Consider the following 21566-nt stretch of genomic DNA (forward strand, 5'->3'; position numbering starts at 1 on the left):
ATACACACGAAGGAATACTACGCGGCAGTAAGAAGGAACGATCTCGTGAAACATATGACAACATGGATGAACCTTGAAGACATAATGCTGAGCGAAATACGCCAGGCACAAAAAGAGAAATATCATATGCTACCACTAATGTGAACTTTGAAAAATGTAAAACAAATTGTTTATAATGTAGAATGTAGGGGAACTAGCAATAGAGAGCAATTAAGGAAAGGGGAACAATAATCCAAGAAGAACAGATAAGCTATTTAACGTTCTGGGGATGCCCAGGAATGACTATGGTCTGTTAATTTCTGATGGATATAGTAGGAGCAAGTTCACAGAAATGTTGCTATATTAGCTAACTTTCTTGGGGTAAAGTAGGAACAGGTTGGAAGTTAAGCAGTTATCTTAGGTTAGTTGTCTTTTTCTTACTCCCGTGTTATGGTCTCTTTAAAATGTTCTTTTATTGTATGTTTGTTTTCTTTTTAACTTTTTTTTCATACAGTTGATTTAAAAAAGAAGGGAAAGTTAAAAAAAAAAAAAAAAAACAAGGAAAATAAAAGATGCAGTGTCCCCTTGAGGAGCCTGTGGAGAATGCAGGGGTATTCGCCTACCCCACCTCCATGGTTGCTAACATGACCACAGACATAGGGGACTGGTGGTTTGATGGGTTGAGCCCTCTACCATAAGTTTTGCCCTTGGGAAGACGGTTGCTGCAAAGGAGAGGCTAGGCCTCCCTATATTTGTGCCTAAGAGTCTCCTCCTGAATGCCTCTTTGTTGCTCAGATGTGGCCCTCTCTCTCTGGCTAAGCCAACTTGAAAGGTGAAATCACTGGCCTCCCCCCTACGTGGGATCAGACACCCAGGGGAGTGAATCTCACTGGCAACGTGGAATATGACTCCCGGGGAGGAATGTAGACCTGGCATCGTGGGACAGAGAACATCTTCTTGACCAAAAGGGGGATGTGAAAGGAAATGAAATAAGCTTCAGTGGCAGAGAGATTCCTAAACGAGCCGAGAGGTCACTCTGGTGGGCACTCTTACACACACTTTAGACAACCCTTTTTAGGTTCTAAAGAATTGGGGTAGCTGGTGGTGGATACCTGAAACTATCAAACTACAACCCAGAACCCATGAATCTCGAAGACATTTGTATAAAAATGTAGCTTATGAGGGGTGACAAGGGGATTGGGAAAGCCATAAGGACCACACTCCACTTTGTCTAGTTTATGGATGGATGAGTAGAAAAATAGGGGAAGGAAACAAACAGACAAAGGTACCCAGTGTTCTTTTTTACTTCAATTGCTCTTTTTCACTCTAATTATTATTCTTGTTATTCTTTTGTGTGTGCTAATGAAGGTGTCAGGGATTGATTTGGGTGATGAATGTACAACTATGTAATGGTAGTGTGAACAATCGAAAGTACGATTTGTTTTGTATGACTGCGTGGTATATGAATATATGTCAATAAAATGAAGATTAAAAAAACAAACAAACAAACAAACAAACAAAAAAAATAACACCCCTTCACAAAAGCCAATCCATTTCTGGTGTTTTGCAAAACAGCAGCATCAGCAAACCAGAATACCCCCCTATTATAAACACATTGCCTTAGTGTGGTATATTTGTTATACCTTGGAAATAATAATACTATGATTGTGCTATTAACAATAAAAAAAAAAAAAGAAGGGAAAGTTAAAAAAAGAAAAGAAAAACAAGGAAAAAAAAAAGATGTAGTGCCCCCTTGAGGAGCCTGTGGAGAATGCAGGGGTATTCGCCTACCCCACCTCCATGGTTGCTAACATGACCACAGACATAGGGGACTGGTGGTTTGATGGGTTGAGCCCTCTACCACAGGTTTTACCCTTGGGAAGACGGTTGCTGCAAAGGAGAGGCTAGGCCTCCCTATGGTTGTGCCTAAGAGCCTCCTCCCGAATGCCTCTTTGTTGCTCAGATGTGGCCCTGTCTCTCTAGCTAAGCCAACTTGAAAGGTGAAATCACTGCCCTCCCCCCTACGTGGGATCAGACACCCAGGGGAGTGAATCTCCCTGGCAACGTGGAATATGACTCCCGGGGAGGAATGTAGACCTGGCATCGTGGGACGGAGAACATCTTCTTGACCAAAAGGGGGATGTGAAAGGAAATGAAATAAGCTTCAGTGGCAGAGAGATTCCAAAAGGAGCCGAGAGGTCACTCTGGTGGGCACTCTTATGCACACTTTAGACAACCCTTTTTAGGTTCCAAAGAACTGGGGTAGCTGGTGGTGGATACCTGAAACTATCAAACTACAACCCAGAACCCATGAATCTCGAAGACAGTTGTATAAAAATGTAGCTTATGAGGGGTGACAATGGGATTGGGAAAGCCATAAGGACCACACTCCACTTTGTCTAGTTTATGGATGGATGAGTAGAAAAATAGGGGAAGGAAACAAACAGACAAAGGTACCCAGTGTTTTTTTTTACTTCAATTGCTCTTTTTCACTCTAATTAGTATTCTTGTTATTTTTGTGTGTGTGCTAATGAAGGTGTCAGGGATTGATTTAGGTGATGAATGTACCACTATGTAATGGTACTGTAAACAATCGAAAGTACGATTTGTTTTGTATGACTGCGTGGTATGTGAATATATCTCAATAAAATGAAGATTTAAAAAGAAAAAAAAGGTTATCAGAGGCTTCTTAACTGTTAAAACCAAAAAGATCTTTAAAAAGCTCATATCATAAAATCAACTCGTTCCTCACAGGCTGTCTCTCGTTATGCAACACCAGTCATTTGTCTGTGGACTGCAAGTGATGTGCCAGGCTTTATGCAGGTACTGGAGCCCAAGAACTGAAGCAGACACAGTCTCCACCCTCCATAAGTTCAATGTCTGATGGAGGGAGATAAGACAATACACCCAGTTGGAGAGCCTTGTGCTCGGTGGTGTAAGGGAGGATGGAGGCGTGGAGCCAAGCAGAGGGGATGGCTCTCTCCACCAGGGAAGGAAGGCTTCAGGGAGGAGGTAAAGCCAGAAGGGAAGCAGGAAGGACAAAGGGGTTCTCTAGGGAGAGGCACAATGACAAATGCTGTGTGGGTCCCAAAGCAGCTTCAGACATGGAGCCCTCCTTCCCCAGGCACCTCTTTTGCACCCTCTTTGTTGGAGCCATCTGCTTGAGGTATTTTGATCAATTTCTCTATACTCTTTTCTTGGGCCTCACCATCTCCAAAACCTTAGGGTTACCAAAAAATTCTCTTTTAGACTCAGCTAATGTGTGACTCACTCCAACTGGTTCTACTTTGAAATAGCATGTTGATCCCCCACCAATGTCCAAACTATTTTACGTCTCTTAACGCATCCCAGCACTCCTCTGCTCAAAAACCTTCAATGGCTACCTTCTGGGTCAAGGGTAAAGTCCAGAGCCCTCTGAGACCTTCAAGGCTCCCATGCCACATCTCCAGCCTCCTCTTCTGTGCCCTTTCCTCCTATCCCATCCTTCAACCCATCCATACCCCAGCTACCAGACAACTCGTTCTTCTCCTACTTGCTCCTATATCTCTGTTCACTTGGAATCTTATCTGCTACTCATTCTTTAAGAGTTATTTCAAATGGCTCCTCCCAGAAGGCTCTTTCACTATTCTACCTTGCCAGCCCCCAGTCTGAATTACTCCACTCTTTCTGGGCATTCACATAGCACTCTGTGAAATAATTAGCTCGTGGTACTAATGTATATGTCTCTCAGCACTGTGGGCTCCTTTTTGGCTGAGGCTGCATAGACTCAGGCTATAGCATAGCCTTGCATACAGCAGGGCCCCTAGAATGTTCACTAAGTTGAAATTATTTCCAATAACTATGTTTTTCCCCATTATAAGCTAAGATATAAGGTTTCCCACACAGAAAATCACATGTACTAGGCCAAACTTGGTTTGGCAGAGAATAAACAAGGTGACGGAAGATAAGACTAAGTTTATACTTGCCTCTTGCACCCCTAAAAAGGACTCTGTAGTGTTTTTCTAATCGCTTGGCCATGTAGTTGGCATTTAATATAGCAGTTTCCGTGGCCTGTTTCAGGCCCTTGCTTCCCATCATCTGCAACAGAGGGGAAAAAAGAAGCATCAGACATTGAACAGGTGAACCCAACGGTCAGGTAGGTCACAAACCAAAAACACGCCCCGATAAATCCTGCCCACAAAGGAGGTCAGCCCCACCTTAACTCTGTAGGTTACATATAAATGGAAAAAGCTAACAAGGACATCTGTCAGACCTTTCTGAGCATCAAGTGATTTTTGGTTTTCTCTTTTGAACGGTAATTTTGCATTTCTTATGAATGTGTCCACAACAAATAACTTGGATTTGAAGGACCAAAAGGAAGCTGGGAATTTGATTCTGTTTGCAAAGAAGCAGACTTTTATTATCATTGGTTGTTTTTTTGTTTTTGTTTTGTTTTGTTTTTGGTACTATTTGCAAATAACTTCAGTGTCATTTTTTAAAAGCAGGTTTTAGTCTCTGGGGTAAGGAACTGTGGCAGCTTCCTAGAAGGTTTTAATTAAGAATCATAAAAGCCACACTGTTCAAGAATAATAGCCAGCCCCAGAGAATCATCTGGCATGCTTTGCATAGCTGAGTTTAGGGGTTTGGTTCCACCCAAGGCTGCCTTCCTTTAAGGAGGGGGTGGGTTTTGGAAGGCAGCTCTCCAAGTTAGAGCTGAACAAGTGTCCCGTCCAAATGCACGCTCTGAACAACCCAGGAGGGGGACAGGCCAGTTTGAACAAGAGCTGACTAAAGTAAACACTGGCCCCAGAGATTTCTGGAGAAAGACAAAGGAAAGAAGCCTGTCTTCTGACAAAGTCTAATTATCCCCCCAGTGTACAGTTTCAGAGGACCAAAAGTGCAAAGAGCTTTGGAAAATCATCCAATCAGTACATTCTCACTACTTTCCTTCTTTTCCTCTAGGTCCCCAAGAAATATAAAGTGAAGTGAGATGTATTCCTAACATTTATCCCAGAATCTCAGCCAAGTGTAATAATTAGTGCGTGAGCTGCTTTTCACTCACAAGGGCTGTATAAATCCTACAGGAAACCAAATGATTTGGCCAGAACATCCACATGACTCACGGAACTTAACTCTGTCTGGAAAAACATATCTGGTGTGTCAATCTGGTGTGTCAGTTTCTCTGATGTTAAACCCACCATGAGAACCACAGGTAACAGAGTCATGAAGTGATGAAATGAATTTTTAAAAATCTCTGTAGAAACGCTTCTACCCAAGTCATCAGCAATATTCACTGAATCATAGCTCAAATCATAGGGTTCTTCATTTTTAAGCCAAGAGGGAAGTCTGCAGTCTCATTTTCCCACCCACACATCACACCCCTTTCCCCCAACACACATTCGCAGGCCTCACCTTAATGTAAGCCCATGAAATGGGCAAGATGGAACTGGAGCCCCACGGGGCTGCACTGACAGTACCCAAAGGCCAGACGTCCTCACTCTGCTTTACCAAAGGGATGGGATGATTGGGCAGAAAGGGGGCAAGATGCTTCTTCCTATATATAAATTCATGAGATGTAAAAAGATCTAGTCCAACCAAACACGCAGGTTCTGGGCCCTCTCAGGAAGCTCTGTTCTTAGCAAGGGAGCTCTGACCCCTGAAGGGACCTGACACCTGCCAGGAGGCAGATGTACAGGAAGTGCTCCTTCCTTCCCTCCTCCCAGTCCCATGCTTCCGTAACCTCCCCAGGGTGCCTAAGGGATGCAGAAGGCATGCTCCCGAGGGGCTCCTTGGGGCTGCCTATCAGAGGCCAGCATGTGAACATCATTCACCCCATCTCCACTACGGCTGAGGCAGTGAGGCTCACCCATCTACTATAAATTATCATCATCATCATCATCAGAAGGAGAGCAGAAAAGGCACAAGGGCCATGCTGCCAAAAGCCCTGAAGACTGCTGGCCCCTTTGGCACAGTTTTGGAGGATGAAAGAAGCTTGGGGATGGCTCCTCACACACCACTCTCACAAAATGGTTCAATTTCATGGTATAAAAAGGTACTAGGGTACTGACAGTTAAAACGTATTACTTTGGTCTTATCTCCAGTAATAAGGCTTGCTTCCTCCTTATTTATCTCAGATGTAATATGAATTCAGGTTGCAAACTGTTCAACATTTTACACCCAATTCACTTTCAATGTAAACATCAGTTGATTAAAAAGAAAAGCTGCTTGGAAATCTAGTTCAAGTCTGAGAGGAACTTCCAGGTGCTAACAGTCCAGCTTTGATTCATAATGATCAAATAAAGCACCCTGTCTATCACCCTAAATAAATCTGCTCCATCTATTCATGACTAGGAGCTCAGTGTGGCCAAACACTGTGGCTAATAACATCAAATGTCTTTGGACATCCCCTAAAAGCACCTCTTTCACTGCTCTCCATCCAGCCTCCTCCCAGGACCCTGCATATTACAACGTCCTTGACACATGAAGACCTTGAGGGGAAGAATATCACATTTGGAGCCATGCTTTCATTTTCAGTCTCCAGAATCATCTGCAGCCCAGAACTCACACTCCGATGGGCCCCATGCCTGGGCCACCTCCACCGTGGGGAATGCAGAAGGTCTTGTGAAGGTTTAAGTGTGAGACATCAGAACCAAAGTCTCCAGGTCGACAAAGTCCCACCTACCACAAAGGGAAAGAACGAAAGGCAAAAGTCAAGAGCTGCAAAGGGCACCCTGGGGTGCAGACCATGACTATTTGCAGTGTCTCCATATCGGCCGACTCCTGCAGTCAAAATGAGGCATCCCGTAGGCAGAGTGCCTTCTGATTTCTATGGAAACAGCAACTGACCATATAGCCCAACTTAGACTTAAAAACACATTTTTGAGGGGGGAATGGGGAGTTACTGCTTAATGGGTATAGAGTTTCTGTTTGGGGCAATGAAAAGGTTTTGGTAATGGAAGATGGTGTTGATGGTAGCACAACATTGTGAATGTAACGGCAAATTTTATGTTACATATATTTTACCACAACTACAGATTTGAATATGCAGTCCATTCCTAATCACCCACCCCAAGGTGGGGGGGGGTTGCCCATAATATAAGAAAGCGCCTCCTTGATGTTGAACCAGTACCTTTTGTCCCAGCCGTTCTATCTTCCCTTATATGTTCAACTTTAGGGCATTATGTGCTGTAACAAATGGCTCTGGAAGGGATGAGAGGGTCTGGAGGACTGCCAGAGAGGATGTTGAACTGAGGGAGGGGAAGCGAGGCCAAGAGTCTTCCAGAAATGATCCCGCACCAGCCACAACAGTCAACTGGCATTCCCGCCACTTTGTCACTAAGCTAATGTTGAATGTGGCCAAAGATAAAGAATTCATTTATGCTACTGAAGCAATAGACAATCCTTGGACGAAGCTTATGAAAGGAATCAGACAGAAGCAAAGAAATGCAGAGCAAGTCTAAAACGGTAAAAATAAAATAAAAACCCAAGAAATTGAGAAGGCTTTCAAAGAGTCCAGTTAATCGTACAAATATTTTTCACAGACCCACCAAGTAGTCAGGATCATCTCCTCCAGGACTACTTTACAGCTGATGTTCAGCCTTTTCACCTACTCCCCAGCATCCTCCATCACCTCTCCTAGGAGCTGTAATCTCAGGGAAACTGGGATTCCCCAGCATCCTCCATCACCTCTCCTAGGAGCTGTAATCTCAGGGAAACTGGGATGCTTAGTTTGAAGCTGGCAATAAACAAAGTCAGCCTCAGTTCTGAATTCAGCGTCATGTTTTAAAATGACTGGAAAGAAGCCAGAGGAGAAACTTTTTTTTTTTAACTTTACCATTTCTCAGTGCGGACGAGGGGCCCCTCACGTTTCCCACCTGAGCATTCATATTTGCCCCGTCCAGGTAGACTTGTCCTCCGTGCTGGTGGATCAGGTCACACAAGTCGCTAACATTCTCTTCAAACACCCCGTTGGTGGATGGGTACGTGATCATGATCGCTGCCAGGTTCTCTTTGTGTTTGTCCACCTACGGAGTAGAAAGGGGCAGAGGGGGACACCAGGAGGAAACGCTTCTCTCTTGGCCAAATCCTTGCTTTTTATTTTAAACAATTAAGAAGGATGAAGTCTTGGACTTCTCATTCCTGAAACTGTCTCAAAATACAATAACAACAATAAAAGATCCAGTGATTATTCCCTTCATAAATCATTCCAAGGAAATAAACAAGATCCCTTTAGGCTAGGTTTCCATGGTCAAGATCAAAAACACTGTTTAGAATTTCTGACTATTCAGAAGAGTTTTGGATATTTTAGTCCCATCTATGATTAGTTTTCCTTGGGTTCAAATCATCTCAATAATTATTGCAGACCTCTTTGGTTCTAGACATGCCCACACTCAAAATTAACCATTCACTACCCACTTTCCCTATTTTCCATTGAAATTAGAATTCCCACAAGGAGTATTCCTGCTCTGATAAAAAACCTCCCTCATCTTTCCTTTTGACAGAAGGCAAGCATATAGAAAAGGCACGTTCCTGTTCTTTTTGGCTAGCAAATCAGCAAAGGCTCGTGTGGAAATGAAAAGCAAACAACGATTGTATTCTATATTAGAGAGACAATAATTACAACTACTGGCACAGAATTGTTTGTTGAAAAAGACTTCATGGGGTGAGCGAGAGGTGGGGATGGATGGGACACACAGCGATTTTCAGCTTCTGTTTGAAGGCAGTTTCATGAAGTTCTCAGTCCCCATGCCTAATAACCCTGACAAAATTGCACTGCTATTCAACTGATTTCCTTCCCTCCTAAGATGCAGCCTCCTGTCCACCGGTGGAAGAGATACGGTTGCTAAGCAACCACTTCCTGGAGGTTGGGAGGTTGGGAGTGGGGGTTGGTATTTGAGGAAGGAGGGAGGAAATGAAATCCAGCAGGTAATGGCTGGGAAGTCACATACATTTGCAAAATCTATATTTATGCTTGAATTCCCAACATGGAGATGGAACGTAAGTGTGACTGCCAGTCAGATTGCTAATGGAGGAAGGAGAGGACGGAGAGAAAAGGCTGGGCAGAAACAGGGTGGCCGGACCTGCACAAGGAGTGCCGTGACTACCACCAGGAATAATTCACTCCTTTCCTACACATGCACAATTGAGAGCATGGGGGATTCAGTTTAAAGATCATCTCTCTGTTGGTGAAGGAAGGGGTAAGGTCAAGTTTGGTGAGTTTTATTCAAGACCAAAAATGCGGCTGTTGCTTTTTATTTTTCTTTATTCTTAGGAAGACTGTTGGGTTTTCTGATTTTATGCTACTTTCACCTAAACCCATTCAGAGAAGGAACTGGAACCTTTTAATTAGAATGTGAGGAGATACAATTATTTAATCCATTCTGTCCCTGATCCCCACCACTTCTTCCCAACCCAGACCTCTCCCAGTTGTTATCGGGAAGAGAGCAAGCAGGTACCATGGCCTTGAGGTGAGAGACATCAATATTCCCATATTTATCCACCTCCACGGGCTGAATCTTCATGCCTGCCATCTGGGCGCTGGCCGGGTTGGTCCCATGTGCTGACTTAGGAATGAGGCAAACCTTAGGAATGGAGAAAGAGGAAGGAAGGGAAAAAAAAATCACCAAGCTATTAATGACAAACGTCCTACAACATGCTTGGAGCACATGCTTTTGTTTCAGCTGACCACTAGTACCTTAAATTCGGCAACAATTTAATTACCCCTGTTACTGCAAAATAACTGCCGAAAGAAGAGTTTCCATTTGAATTCCCAAATATTGTTCCTTAGAGATTTTCAGAATATTAATAGGCTCTTCTCTTATCCCAGCACAACAAAAATATGTCTGTGCTTATTCGAATCTTGTCTTAGTTTTAATATAGAGAAAGCCCATTACAAACATGAGATTGGAAGGTAAACTTTAGAGCTCAAATGCCCGCATCAGAGCTTTGACGCTCTGCTTGGCTTATCTAGGAGATGATAATGGTGGACATAATTGCATGGCCTCCCATTGCCAACACACAAATTAAGTTATCATTTATTGGATGCTTACCCTGAGCAATGAATTGTTAGTTGCCAGGAAAATCATAAACTCAGCTTGAAAAATGATCAACCCCTGCACTCTGCTCACACCACTTGTTCACTGACGATACTGGCACATGTATAAATGAATGGCCAGAGCCCACAGCTGCCATAGGAAAGCAGAAAAAGGAGGTGTCGCTTCAAGTTGAAGAGATCAAGAGGAAGGGTCTCAAGACTTCAGTCTAAACTGCAGCCTAAAGACGTACTGAATTTTTATGGAAGGTGATTGGCGGTGCAGTGTTAGAATTCCCAGGTTTAAATCTTTTCAATCCTCCAAAAAGTCATGTGAACACACGCAAATATACATGCTGTCGTAGATGTGACAAGGTGCCACTACAGGAAAGTACACCACAAAGCTTTCCTCAACAGAAAGCAGCAAGGAAAAGCAGTGATTATCCCGAAACCGCTATTTTTTTAAATCCCAGAATCAATATTGTAACCCCTTGAAGAGAAACGGATAGTCGTTATAAAAATGGGCTTCTAAAGAGAAAACTTAGCTTCCAGCTTTTTCCTCAAAAACAGTAGTAGTCTACTTAAGGAAAACATTTGTATGAAAAGAGGAAAATGTGGACTTGTTCTGATGCTCTTCTGCAGACTGAAGGCTTGTGCCTCTTTTGAATAGCTACTGATCTCGCAATGTTTATGCTACACTGTCCTCAAATCATTTTTCTTGATTAAATGCTTATTTTTCTTGATTAAATGCTTCCTTTTATGTATTAATTTTTTTTTCTTTAATTTCTCAGGTCCAAAATTATAGTCATTTCTCCATTCTAAAACTTGGGCTCTCTCAAAAGTTATTTCCAGGATCTTTGGATAAAAAGATTCTTTTTGGGCAGAAGACTGATAAAGGAGAGGGAAAGTAAATACGAAAAATGAATATAAAATATTTGTAAAAGGCCTAAATTAACAATTCATATGAGGGAAGTCCAATTGAAATAAAAACATTCAAGCTAAAAATGGCAACCATTATGTAGTGGGCTGAATAATGGCCTCCAGACATATCCAGGCTCGAATCCCTGGAGCCTGTGGACATTACCTTACATTGCAAAAAGAGGCTTTGCAGATGTGATTGAATTAAGGATGTTGCAATGGGAAGATTATCCTGGATTGCCCAGGTGGGGCCCTAAATGCCATCACAAATGACTTTATATGAGAGAGGCAGAGGGAGATTTGACTACAGAGAACGTAGGAGATGTGATAATGAAGCGAGAGTCTGGAGTGATGGAAGGAGGAAGCCATGAACCAAGGAATGCAGGCAGCTGCCAGAAACAGCAAGGAAACGGATTCTCCCGGGAGCCTCCGGAAGGGACCAGACCTGCCGATATCTTGACTTCAGCCCAGTGAAATGGATTTCAGACTTCTGGCTTCCTGAACTGTAAAAAAATTAATTTGTGTTGTTTTAAGCCACCGCATTTGGGTAATTTGTTAATGGAGCAACCCTGATACAAGGAGTAGAGAAAGCAAAAATTTCAATGGTCTTGTCAGTGGTTTGCTAACATGGTGCTGTTAGACATTTTGGATTTAGGAAGCTTTAATTCTCTTTCATAAAGTTAATTTTTCTTCACTTTAAAATTGTGGTGTTTGCTAGAAGTTCTAGATAGAGTAATTAGGCAAGAAAAAGAAACAAAAGGCATCCAAACTGGAAAGGAAGAAGTAAAACTCTCATTATTTGCAAATGACATGATCCTGTATTTGGAAAATCCTGAGAAACCTACAACAAAGCTACTTGAGCTAATAAACAAATTCAGCAACATGGCAGAATATAAGATGAACGCACAAAAATCAGTAGCGTTTTTATACACTAGTAATGACCTAACCAAGGAGGCAATTAAGAAAAAAATTCCATTCACGATAGCAACTAAAAGAATCAAGTATTTAGGAATAAACTTAACCAAGGATGTAAAGGACCTGTACATAGAAAACTACAAAACTTTGCTAAAAGTTTGCTAAATAGGTGGAAAGATATTCCATATTCATGGATAGGAAGGCTAAATGTTATTAAGATGTGAGTTCTACCCAAATTGATCTACAGAGTGAACGCAATACCATTCAAAATTCCAACAACCTACTTTGCAGACTTGGAAAAGTTAGTTTGGCTTGAAATAGCCAAAAACATCTTAAAAAAGAAAGAAAGAAGTGGGAGAACTTATACTTTCCTGCTCCTGAAAGCTGGGAAGAGAAAAATATTTCCATAATAGCTTTTTGGTGTTTGTTCCTTTTTTGCGGGGGTGGGGAGTGGGGGGAATCTATGTTTTCCCTGTGTATAGGCAGCTCAGTCTCTGAGCAGCAAACTTGAGTTAACATCTGACTAGTAAGTTGAGTTATTAATTATAAAGTGCTAAGGAGACCTCCTAGCACTGGATAATTGCTATATAAGTGTTTGTTAAATAAACCTGTATTCTCCCAAACTAGTAAATGAAGATTTTTGACACTGCGTTTTTAGGAACTTCTGGAATTTAATGTAAGAGCAAATGTGAAAATAACTTCAAAAAGCAGCTTTCAACAAGAGAGTCATCAGGAACCCAGGCGGTTCTGTGGCACATTATTTCCCCAAGCTTCCTTTCAATAAAGAAGGATATATTTTACTAGATTCTGTTAGAGTCAATTGTGTGGGAGCAGTTGCCTCAGACATCACCGACATGGAAAAATCCTCCTTGATTATTTGAATAAGTCATTTTCTTTTTCTCTAACTAAAAAAGTTGGCCTTACTTAGTCTTTAATCTAGAAAGGATGCCAACATTTCCAAACTTGTGAATTTCGTATTTCTACAAGCTCAGCAACTTGCTGGCCTTCCGTGCCTGTCCTTCCCCTTCCCTCCTCCTCCAGTGCAGCATCCAGCAGCCCTCACGCTTCAGAGAGGAAAGGCCTCTAGCTGCATTCCAGCGACAGCAGCGTGGGCAGTGGTGCGGAGGGAAAAGGAAAACCGGAACACACAAAAAGAGGGAAAAGGAGCTGGAAAGAACCAGTGAGTCACAAAAGTACTCTGACCAGACAAAATCAAAAGGTCTCTCATTCTTTCTCAACGGCTCTTCTGGTTTGGTCCGCAACTCCTGGACATACATAGCTACTTCTTCAGACTGGGAGATTCAGAAACAATGAGGGGTGGGAAACACGATAAAGTAGAAAGAACCTGAATTTTAGCCAGCCCTGTGGCTTTAGGTAGCCACTGGCTCTTCACACACACCAACACGTGGCTCTTTCTGTAAAGCACAGGTGAGAACGGAGGACGGGGGTAAAGGTGGGAGAACAACATAGAGACAGTGATACAGAATGAAAAGTGCCCTTTCCAGAATTCTCAGACAACTTGTGGTAAAAGAGGAGTTTCGGGGGCTACCTCAGTACATGGAAGCCAGGAAGGGAAAACCACAGAGGGAATTTTTAATGCAGGTCACCTGACATCCTTTCACTGAACAACTGGAACACCTGTTTCTTTCTCATGCTATGAAATTGCTGAGGGTTTAAGGTCAGAAGAGCTGTCATAATTCTAAACTGGCCCTTTCTTAGAAAGTTAAGAATTTACTTTCTAAGAAAAAGAATTTACTTTCACAAGAAAACCCAAGTGAAAAAACCAAAGTTGTATTTTTAGAGTCCGTATCTGTCTGATTGATCACTTCATCTCCCTCTGGAGATAAACTGTTTTGCATGTAGCTGCTATTCAATAATTTACTGAATAAATGAATGTCCTGTTTTTCAAAAATCTTTAAAAAATCAATCCTATGCCCCAACCAGGGCAAAGGAGACATACCTGTGGGTTCAGAATGGCTAAGCAAAGGAAAGAAAGAGAGAAGGTTCTTTTTCTTGAAAGGCAAGTGAAGTAGTATTGAAATTCTTCATTGCAAAATCCAGGCAACCAACAGTGGCAGAGAGATTCCAAAAGGAGCCGAGGTCACTCTGGTGGGCACTCTTATGCACAATATAGACAACCAGTTTCAGGTTCTAATGAATTGGAATAGCTAGCAGTCAATACCTGAAACTATCAAACTACAACCCAGAACCCTTGAATCTTGAAGACAATTGTATAACAATGTAGCTTATGAGGGGTGACATTGTGATTGGGAAAGCCATATGGACCACATTCCCCTTTGTCTAGTGTATGGATGGATGAGTAGAAAAATGAGGGGTGGGGGTGGTACCCAGTGTTCTTTTTTACTCTGTTTTCACTTTAATTTTTATTCTTATTATTTTTGTGTGTGTGGTAATGAAAATGTTCAAAAACTTAAATTTGGTGATGAATGCACAACTATACTTCGAACAATTGAATGTACACTTTGTATGACTGCATGGTATGTGAATATATCTCAATAAAATTGAATTAAAAAAAAAAAAAAATCCAGGCAACCAGCCATAAATGATCTTCCAGTTTTGATGAAACCATGAACTGGTAAGATTGGGCCACTACCCACCTAGCCTACTTATGTGGGCAGCAGGAACCAACCCCACACCTTCTTCTCTAACTCTCCTTGGACCAGCAGCTGCTTTTGTCCTGCCTCTGACTCCTGCCTCTGCTCCAAGAACTCTAGTTCAGCAGAAGCCCTAGCTTAGGGTCAGCCATCACCAAAACAAAGGAGCCAGAAACACAGGCCTCCTTCCGCCACACTTTGAAGACTGTGTTATGTCATCCGCTAGCAAAGGCAATGCCACTGGGGATTAGTAGAATCCGGCCAAGGCCATTGGCACCTGCTGGTCCCCACCAGGGCCCCAAGAGGCAGTTTGGACCCTGGCGACCTCCTTGATGAGGCAGAACCGTGAACTCTGCATCATGTCTTTTTTGTGCTTACAGCTGAGAATCATCTATGGAGACTTTATTTATTCAGTAAATATTTTTGAGCACACATATGACCAGAACTGTGCTTAGGCACAGTAGGGGCTACAAAAGAATTAAAGCATAGTCTCCGCCCTTCATCCAGGCCACATTCCTGCCCCTTTCCCCCTTTACAGTTCCACAGCCAACTGGCTCAAATTTTACATCCTGGGGTTGAGCAAAAGCCTTCACTCTGAATGTTTTCCCTTGAAATGGTGAAGCTAAACGTGTCAGAGGCAAGGATTATAATTGTCAGCTTACAGAACTTTGCTTCTTTATTACATGTTCCCCACCTGCCTCCAAGCATGCTCCGAGGGAGCCTCCCGCAGAAGGGCGGGCGGGCGCAGGGAGCCTGAGCGCAGGGCGCGCTGGCGCCCCCTGGTGGGAAAGCGCCTCGCGTCCGTACTCACCGTGCGGTGCCGCTCGCCTTTCCCGTCTAAGTAGGCCCGGATGGTGGCCAGGCCGGCGTACTCCCCCTGGGCTCCGCTGCAAGACAAAGGGAGGGCTCAGGGCTGCCGGCAGCTGCGCTTTCACTTACTCTACATTCATGCAGCACACACCGGTCCCGCGTTCTCCACTGTGTGACACAAAGTCACTCTCCCGGCACTAGGGAGAAAGCCCAGGAGGGATTTTCTGTGTGCGCCGCAAGGCCTTGCAGACCAAAGGAACTTGAGCAACCAGGATCAGCACCTGGTTCCGGCACTGATGCGCACCCACCCCGACTCAAAGGTGGGCCTTTTGGGCCCTCACACGGGACCACGCACTTAAAAAAATTTTTTTTATAAAAGAAAATTTCCAAATTCTACAAAAATAGAAGAGTGTAAAGAACCCCTGTGTACTTATGAGCACCTTTAACAATTAGCAATTTATGTTAAATCTTGTTACAACTACATCCTTCACTAATACCCCACCCTCACTTGGAAGTAGATAATTTTGAAGCCAATCCCAAGCATCATATCGTTTCATCAGTAAAAACTTCAATATGTACCTTTCAAAGGAGAACTGTTTCTTTAAAAGATAACTACAATACCAGTATCACACCTAAAACAACTGGTAATTTCTTAATATCATCAGATATTTATTCAGGGACTAGAATACCCCCAAAGAAACAAGGTACTTTTACTGTGGCATCTTTTGTACTCATTCTCGGGGGTAGCTTCCCCAGGCCCCAACATATGAGAGTACACAGATGGCTGCTGCAAGCCAGCCACACTCAGACACTCCTGGAAGGCACCACTTTTAGAATATACTCAGTGGCTGACATTCCTGAGACCAAGGCTGAGTCAATCGTAAACGGTTACTTAATGTTCCCAGTACTTTGTGCGAGAAGGAAAGGGAAGTGAGTAATAGGCTTTTTTTGTTCATTCAAAATGCGTGTCCTCCGTTCCACAAAATTACACCATCCTTGGACTTGGGAAAGCTGAGTGGTCTTAGGGTTCATCTCTTCTGATCATCCCATTATATGTGCTCATTCTCTAAAAGCATAAGGCTGAAGAAATAACATACTCTTTTATTTCCAAACTGAAAGCTAAAATATAGAGCATTGGAATTTGTGTGTGCCTGTGTGTGTGTGTGTGTGTGTGTGTGTCATGAGGGGACACTGCAATGGGGCAGTTTTGAAAGTTTTGCAAACTAGTGTAGGAGTGTTGACAGTTTGGTGTCAGCAGACTCAGCATGAGAAGATGCCAGAGAACAGGGATAAAACCTGGGGGTTCAGGGCTTAGAGCTGGGTGGAGAGAGAAAAGAAAGGTGCTTTCCAGTGTGGGAACCACAGAGCAAAAGACGAGGCTGGGATGGGCTGACTGGTGATAATAATAAGTATAAACTGCTCCATTAATTAAGCACTTCCCCTGCACCAAGTAAGCACAGGTCAGTGGGTGGTGGTGTTCGTATCATGACCAGGTATTTTACATCATTATGGTACACAATACCCCCACGAGGTGGGTACCATCACCCCCGTTTTGCACATGAAGAAGCTAAGGTCAGAGTAGTTACATGTCCAAATAGCCAACGGTGACAGATAGAGACGTCAGGAAGGGTGTCTGAGAAGCCGTGTGTTCCGAACCTCTGAGCACTCTGTGCTCTCCAGCAGGTTCAGAGCATCGTGGGGCAAACACTGGTTCTCCCTCACAGAACCCTTGTCCAGATGATTGGACTAGGAGATTTAGCTAAACATAAAAGAAGGCTTGTCCCCTGTAAAAACTGGGGCACCCAGTTCCTCATCAGACTGAGTCAGCTTTGCCTCTCTCTGCTCTCTTCCAGGGAGATAGGCAAGCACTGGTCTTCTGTTTTCCTGGCTTCTGAGAAACAAGTTCTGGCCCATATGATGTTTTGTATTATTATTTTGGGAACAGGAAAATGAACATGCCACGCTTCAGCAAACCACTCACACTACTAGTTACTTAGCCTCTCCCCGTGCCTCTGGGTTCTCATCTATAAAATGGGGATAATAATTGTACCCATGAAATAGGGCAAATGGGATAAGTAATGAGATAATCCTTGTAAAGTATTTAACACTGTATCTGGCACAAGGCACATGCTCATTAAGTACTGGCAGCTGTCACCATCACCATCATCATCACAGCAGTCCCACAAGCCTGACCACTCTGTAGCTCGGGCACTGCAGATGGGTTAAGTCAGAATTTGAATGAGCTGTTCCACAACCCCTCAACCTGGATAGTCCTCCTTTCCCCCTCCCACCAGCCAAATCTTACCCATTCTGCAAGTAGATCCTCCTCAATCCCACCACTTCCACAAAGCCTTCCCCAAAGCCACTAATCCAGCTCCTTACCATGGCCTACAAATCCCCATGTGATCGGTGACCTCTCCCCACCTCTACACCAGCATCCTCTACCATCCTTTCCTTGCTCACTATCCTCCGACCATCCAGGCCTGCTTCCATTCCTGAAATATATCAAATCAATTCCTGCCTTGGGTTTTTGCCCTAGATGATCCTTCTGCTGGAAAGCTCCTCCCCTAAATCTTTGTCTATCTGGCTTCTTACTAATATTTAGGCCTCAGCCATTCCACCACCCCAACCCACACTACATGAAGTGGAACTGCCCAGTCAACCCACAAAATCATGCATAATAATAAATGGCTATTTAAACCTGAGCTTTAGAGTGGGTTGTTATACAATAGATAACTGAAGCAACGGGAAAAGAAATCCCCTTACCTGTTAGGCTGGAAAGAGAATCGATCATAGCCTGTGATTTCACACAAATCTTTCTCAAGCTCTTGGAAAAGTTGTTGGTACCCTTGAGCTTGGTCCAGAGGCACAAAGGGGTGGATGTTTGCAAATTCTTTCCATGTGATAGGCTGAAGAGCAAGAGGGGAGAAAGCATATGCAATATTTAATAGTAATACCAAAATTCCTTTAATAATGTAACTATGGTGATGATGATGATAGTAGTAATGGCTAACACAAAGACTGCCTGCCATGTGCCAGGCACTGCTCTCAGCACTTAAAATTTATTAATTCATTGATGTCTCCCCACAGTATTATGAGATAGTTCCTACTGCTATTCTCATTTTAAATGTGGGACACAGAGGCCCAGAAAAGAGGCCTGTTCGGGAGCCTTTTTGTTCCTTTTTGTTTTAGGAACAAAAAGACCCAAAAACAGGTTTATAACCATGAAGGCCAATGAGTTTTCTCAGGTAGAATTTAATTAAACTCTTACCCAGCACATATATTATTCTCTTTCTTCATTAGGCAGAGCAAAACACAAAAGTAAAAGGACATAGAAAAACCTTTCCTATCACTATACAAAATGATTTCCTTTGCATGATATCACTTCATAATAATCCTAAGATATAAAAGGAACGAGTTAGCATCCAGGCCTAGTAGACTCCTGCCAACCACAACAGCAGGTTACACAAATCTTCTGTTGACACAAGGAATAAATTAAAACCTCAAGTCTCTTCTGGCACAGTGAGTGGATTTCTAGAAAGAAGGCTTAAGGTTCTTAATTCTTCCTGAGCTTAACAACCACAAACTGATACAATAAAAGCCTTTAACATGGCAGGTTTTATTTTTTTTTTAAAGTAGGGTAGGAAAACATTAATGTTTTTACCTATGAATTTAAATGATCAAGTTTTAGGAAATACTAGGATTCCCCCAGGATTGTCGAATAGCAACGTAAAGGATTATTAAATCACATTCTCAGTAGTTTTATCCAGTTATCTGCTTATGTACAAACTAGAACACTGCCCCTGCCAAGTATCCTCTTAATAGAAGTGACCTACTTACTCTTAGTTCAGATGAACTGTTGAGCTTCATGGTGCAGGATCCCTTTAAGAGGCACATCCAAAATGTATCACATTAGTGACTTTCTACAGTCTGTCTACCAACCCTCCCATCTCCACCCACACCTACCCCTTCAGTCCTCTTGCAGCATATTAGATATGACCCAAAGAGGTGGGGCTCAGGGTGGGATTGGAAGTGGGATGAAAGGTAATAACTACCAGTGGAATCATGCTGTGAACAAGTGAAATGTCTTTGTTTTCTAATTTCTTCATATACCGAACGATATTTGTTTCTGAGTGATAGCTGTGAACATAAAACACATGATTAGGGCCAATAAAACTAGATAGGAGCCCAAATACATCCTCCTGAAAGGTGAGACACACTGAGCTCTGTCTTCAAAATACAGATCAAATTGGATCATGGGCAACACATTAATAATGCATCAGAGGGAAGGGCATGGAACCATCACGGACTGCGGAGTACACCCAGACAATGAGCTGTTGTGGGAGTGAGAGTAAGGTTGGGAAGAAGATGCGATCAAGATCCTGGTGCCAACTTCAGCCTGACAACTATAAATCCAAACTCCCCACTTCCTGGCAAGCTGGGTTAGGGGTTACGGTGCCAGGGAAGACAGCCTACCAGGCAACAAGGAATACTGCTCCAAGTCAGGAAGGGGATCCCTACAGCCATGATTTCTTAGTGAACCAGGCCACATCAGTCGGAGTCAGAAGGGGTACCTATCGTGCTTCCTTGCCGACTGCCGCAGCACAAAATAGAGAAGTCACACAAGCCACACAAACCTGTTAAACACCTGGTGTGTGAGAAATGGGCTAGTTCTCTTGAAAGCTGTTCCTAGGATACCTCTCAGCTCCTCTCCCATACTTTCAGCAACCAGTTCCTGCATGGAGAGACCACAGAAACTAAAAGGCAGGAAATGTGACTAGAACCACGTATAGGCATCCTGGCTTCAGGGCTGAAGAACGCAAGTGTGTATTCTCACAGGGCACAGGAAATCACCCAACTGTGCATTTGGCATGCTGTGGTAACTGGAGTCAGGAGTCGTGAATTGTGGCAATTCTGCAGATCACCATTTTTAAGTTCTGTTGATCTTTGCCACAGGAAAAATACCTCCCTTGTGTTGACTGAGTAATGAAGCAAGTTCCAATAATATTAATTTAAAGAGCTATCCAAAAAGTTGCCATGTCATCAACAGATGAATGGATCAAGAAATAGTGTTATATACCTATAATGCAGTATTATTCAGCCATTATAAAGGAATGAAGTCCTTAGAGGCCTTTTCCTCTGTGATTCCACAAAACAGAGTCAAGATAACTAGGTTGTAGGTTCTGGGGCTTGTTTTAACTCTGTATAAGGAAACTCTCTAATAATTAGAGCCATCACAGCCTGGCATAGTTACTCTCATGGTAGAAGATGCTCAACTGAGCTGTTGATGCAGAGACTGAGCAGAAGTAAAAGGGACTCACAAATCAGAAGCAAGTTAAATTAGACACCGAGTCCCAAACAATGCCAAAATTCTATGACATTCCACCACCCATCCTTGAACTCTCATGCAGTCCATGTACATAAATAACAAAACTTCTGTTGAATGTGGACAATCAAGTTTCTGCTGCTTTAAGAAACATTATATTTATATCTAATCATGATATGTGGAGGAATGCAAACATAAATGCTTTGAGAAAAATGTTAAAAAAAAAAAGTTAATGAAGTTCTGATACATGCTACAATATATTTGAACCTTGAAAACATTACACTAAGTGACAGACACGAAAGGATAAATATTGTATGACTCCACTTTAATGAAATACCTAGAATAAGCAAATTCACAGACAGAAATTAGATTATTACAGGTTACCAGGAGCTGAAGAGAGGGGAAATGGGAGTTATTGCTTAATAGCCACTGAGTTTGGGGTGTTGAAAGTTTTGATAATGGATGGGGATGACGGGACCACAACATTCTCAATGTAATCACTGCCACTTAAAAATGGTTAAAATGGCAAATTTTATGTTATAGATGTCACCCCAATACATTTTAAAAAGAGGGAAAAATATGCTATAACACTTGAGTAAGGATTCTCACTTAATGCTGCTCTTACATCTTTGAGAACAGTTCTAATAGCATACATTGCTTGCTCCCGTTCTGTCCCCTCCTGACAGCATGGCCATCTACAGCCCCTGGTGAGTGGCCCGTAAGTATTATTCAAACACATGGAACACATACCTGTAATTAACTTTAGAGCAGACTTCTAGAGGGAAGGAGCTTATTCGGTCCTGATTATTAATTAAAGTTTAAGAGAACATCACCGATGCTTCTTTGATGATTTACAATTGTTTTCTGACACAGAACTCCTCTCTCAAACAGGGCACAACCAGGACAGCACCTTTCAGTGCTCCTGAAGCTATTTCTACTTCTACAGTGAATGCCTCCTTCCATTTATTCATTCAACAAATACTTACTAAGTGCT

At 42.7% G+C, this 21566-nt stretch overlaps 1 protein-coding gene across 1 annotated transcript in view; it reads right to left on the bottom strand.

Annotated features, from left to right (window-relative positions):
• GLDC (glycine decarboxylase) overlaps positions 1 to 21566 on the bottom strand; it is a 114186-nt gene that overhangs the window by 17250 nt on the left and 75370 nt on the right. The window contains exons 12-21 of the mRNA XM_037798387.1: positions 19884 to 19981; positions 19302 to 19386; positions 19087 to 19128; positions 18013 to 18155; positions 15248 to 15323; positions 9414 to 9539; positions 7833 to 7982; positions 6524 to 6636; positions 5371 to 5512; positions 3945 to 4056 (exon numbers count right to left, since the gene is read on the bottom strand). Coding sequence (XP_037654315.1) covers positions 3945 to 4056; positions 5371 to 5512; positions 6524 to 6636; positions 7833 to 7982; positions 9414 to 9539; positions 15248 to 15323; positions 18013 to 18155; positions 19087 to 19128; positions 19302 to 19386; positions 19884 to 19981 — 1087 coding nt within the window. The remainder of the gene's footprint in view (positions 1 to 3944; positions 4057 to 5370; positions 5513 to 6523; positions 6637 to 7832; positions 7983 to 9413; positions 9540 to 15247; positions 15324 to 18012; positions 18156 to 19086; positions 19129 to 19301; positions 19387 to 19883; positions 19982 to 21566) is intronic.

Source organism: Choloepus didactylus, chromosome 10 (genome assembly GCF_015220235.1).
Source record: "Choloepus didactylus isolate mChoDid1 chromosome 10, mChoDid1.pri, whole genome shotgun sequence".
NCBI classification, from domain to species: domain Eukaryota; kingdom Metazoa; phylum Chordata; class Mammalia; order Pilosa; family Megalonychidae; genus Choloepus; species Choloepus didactylus.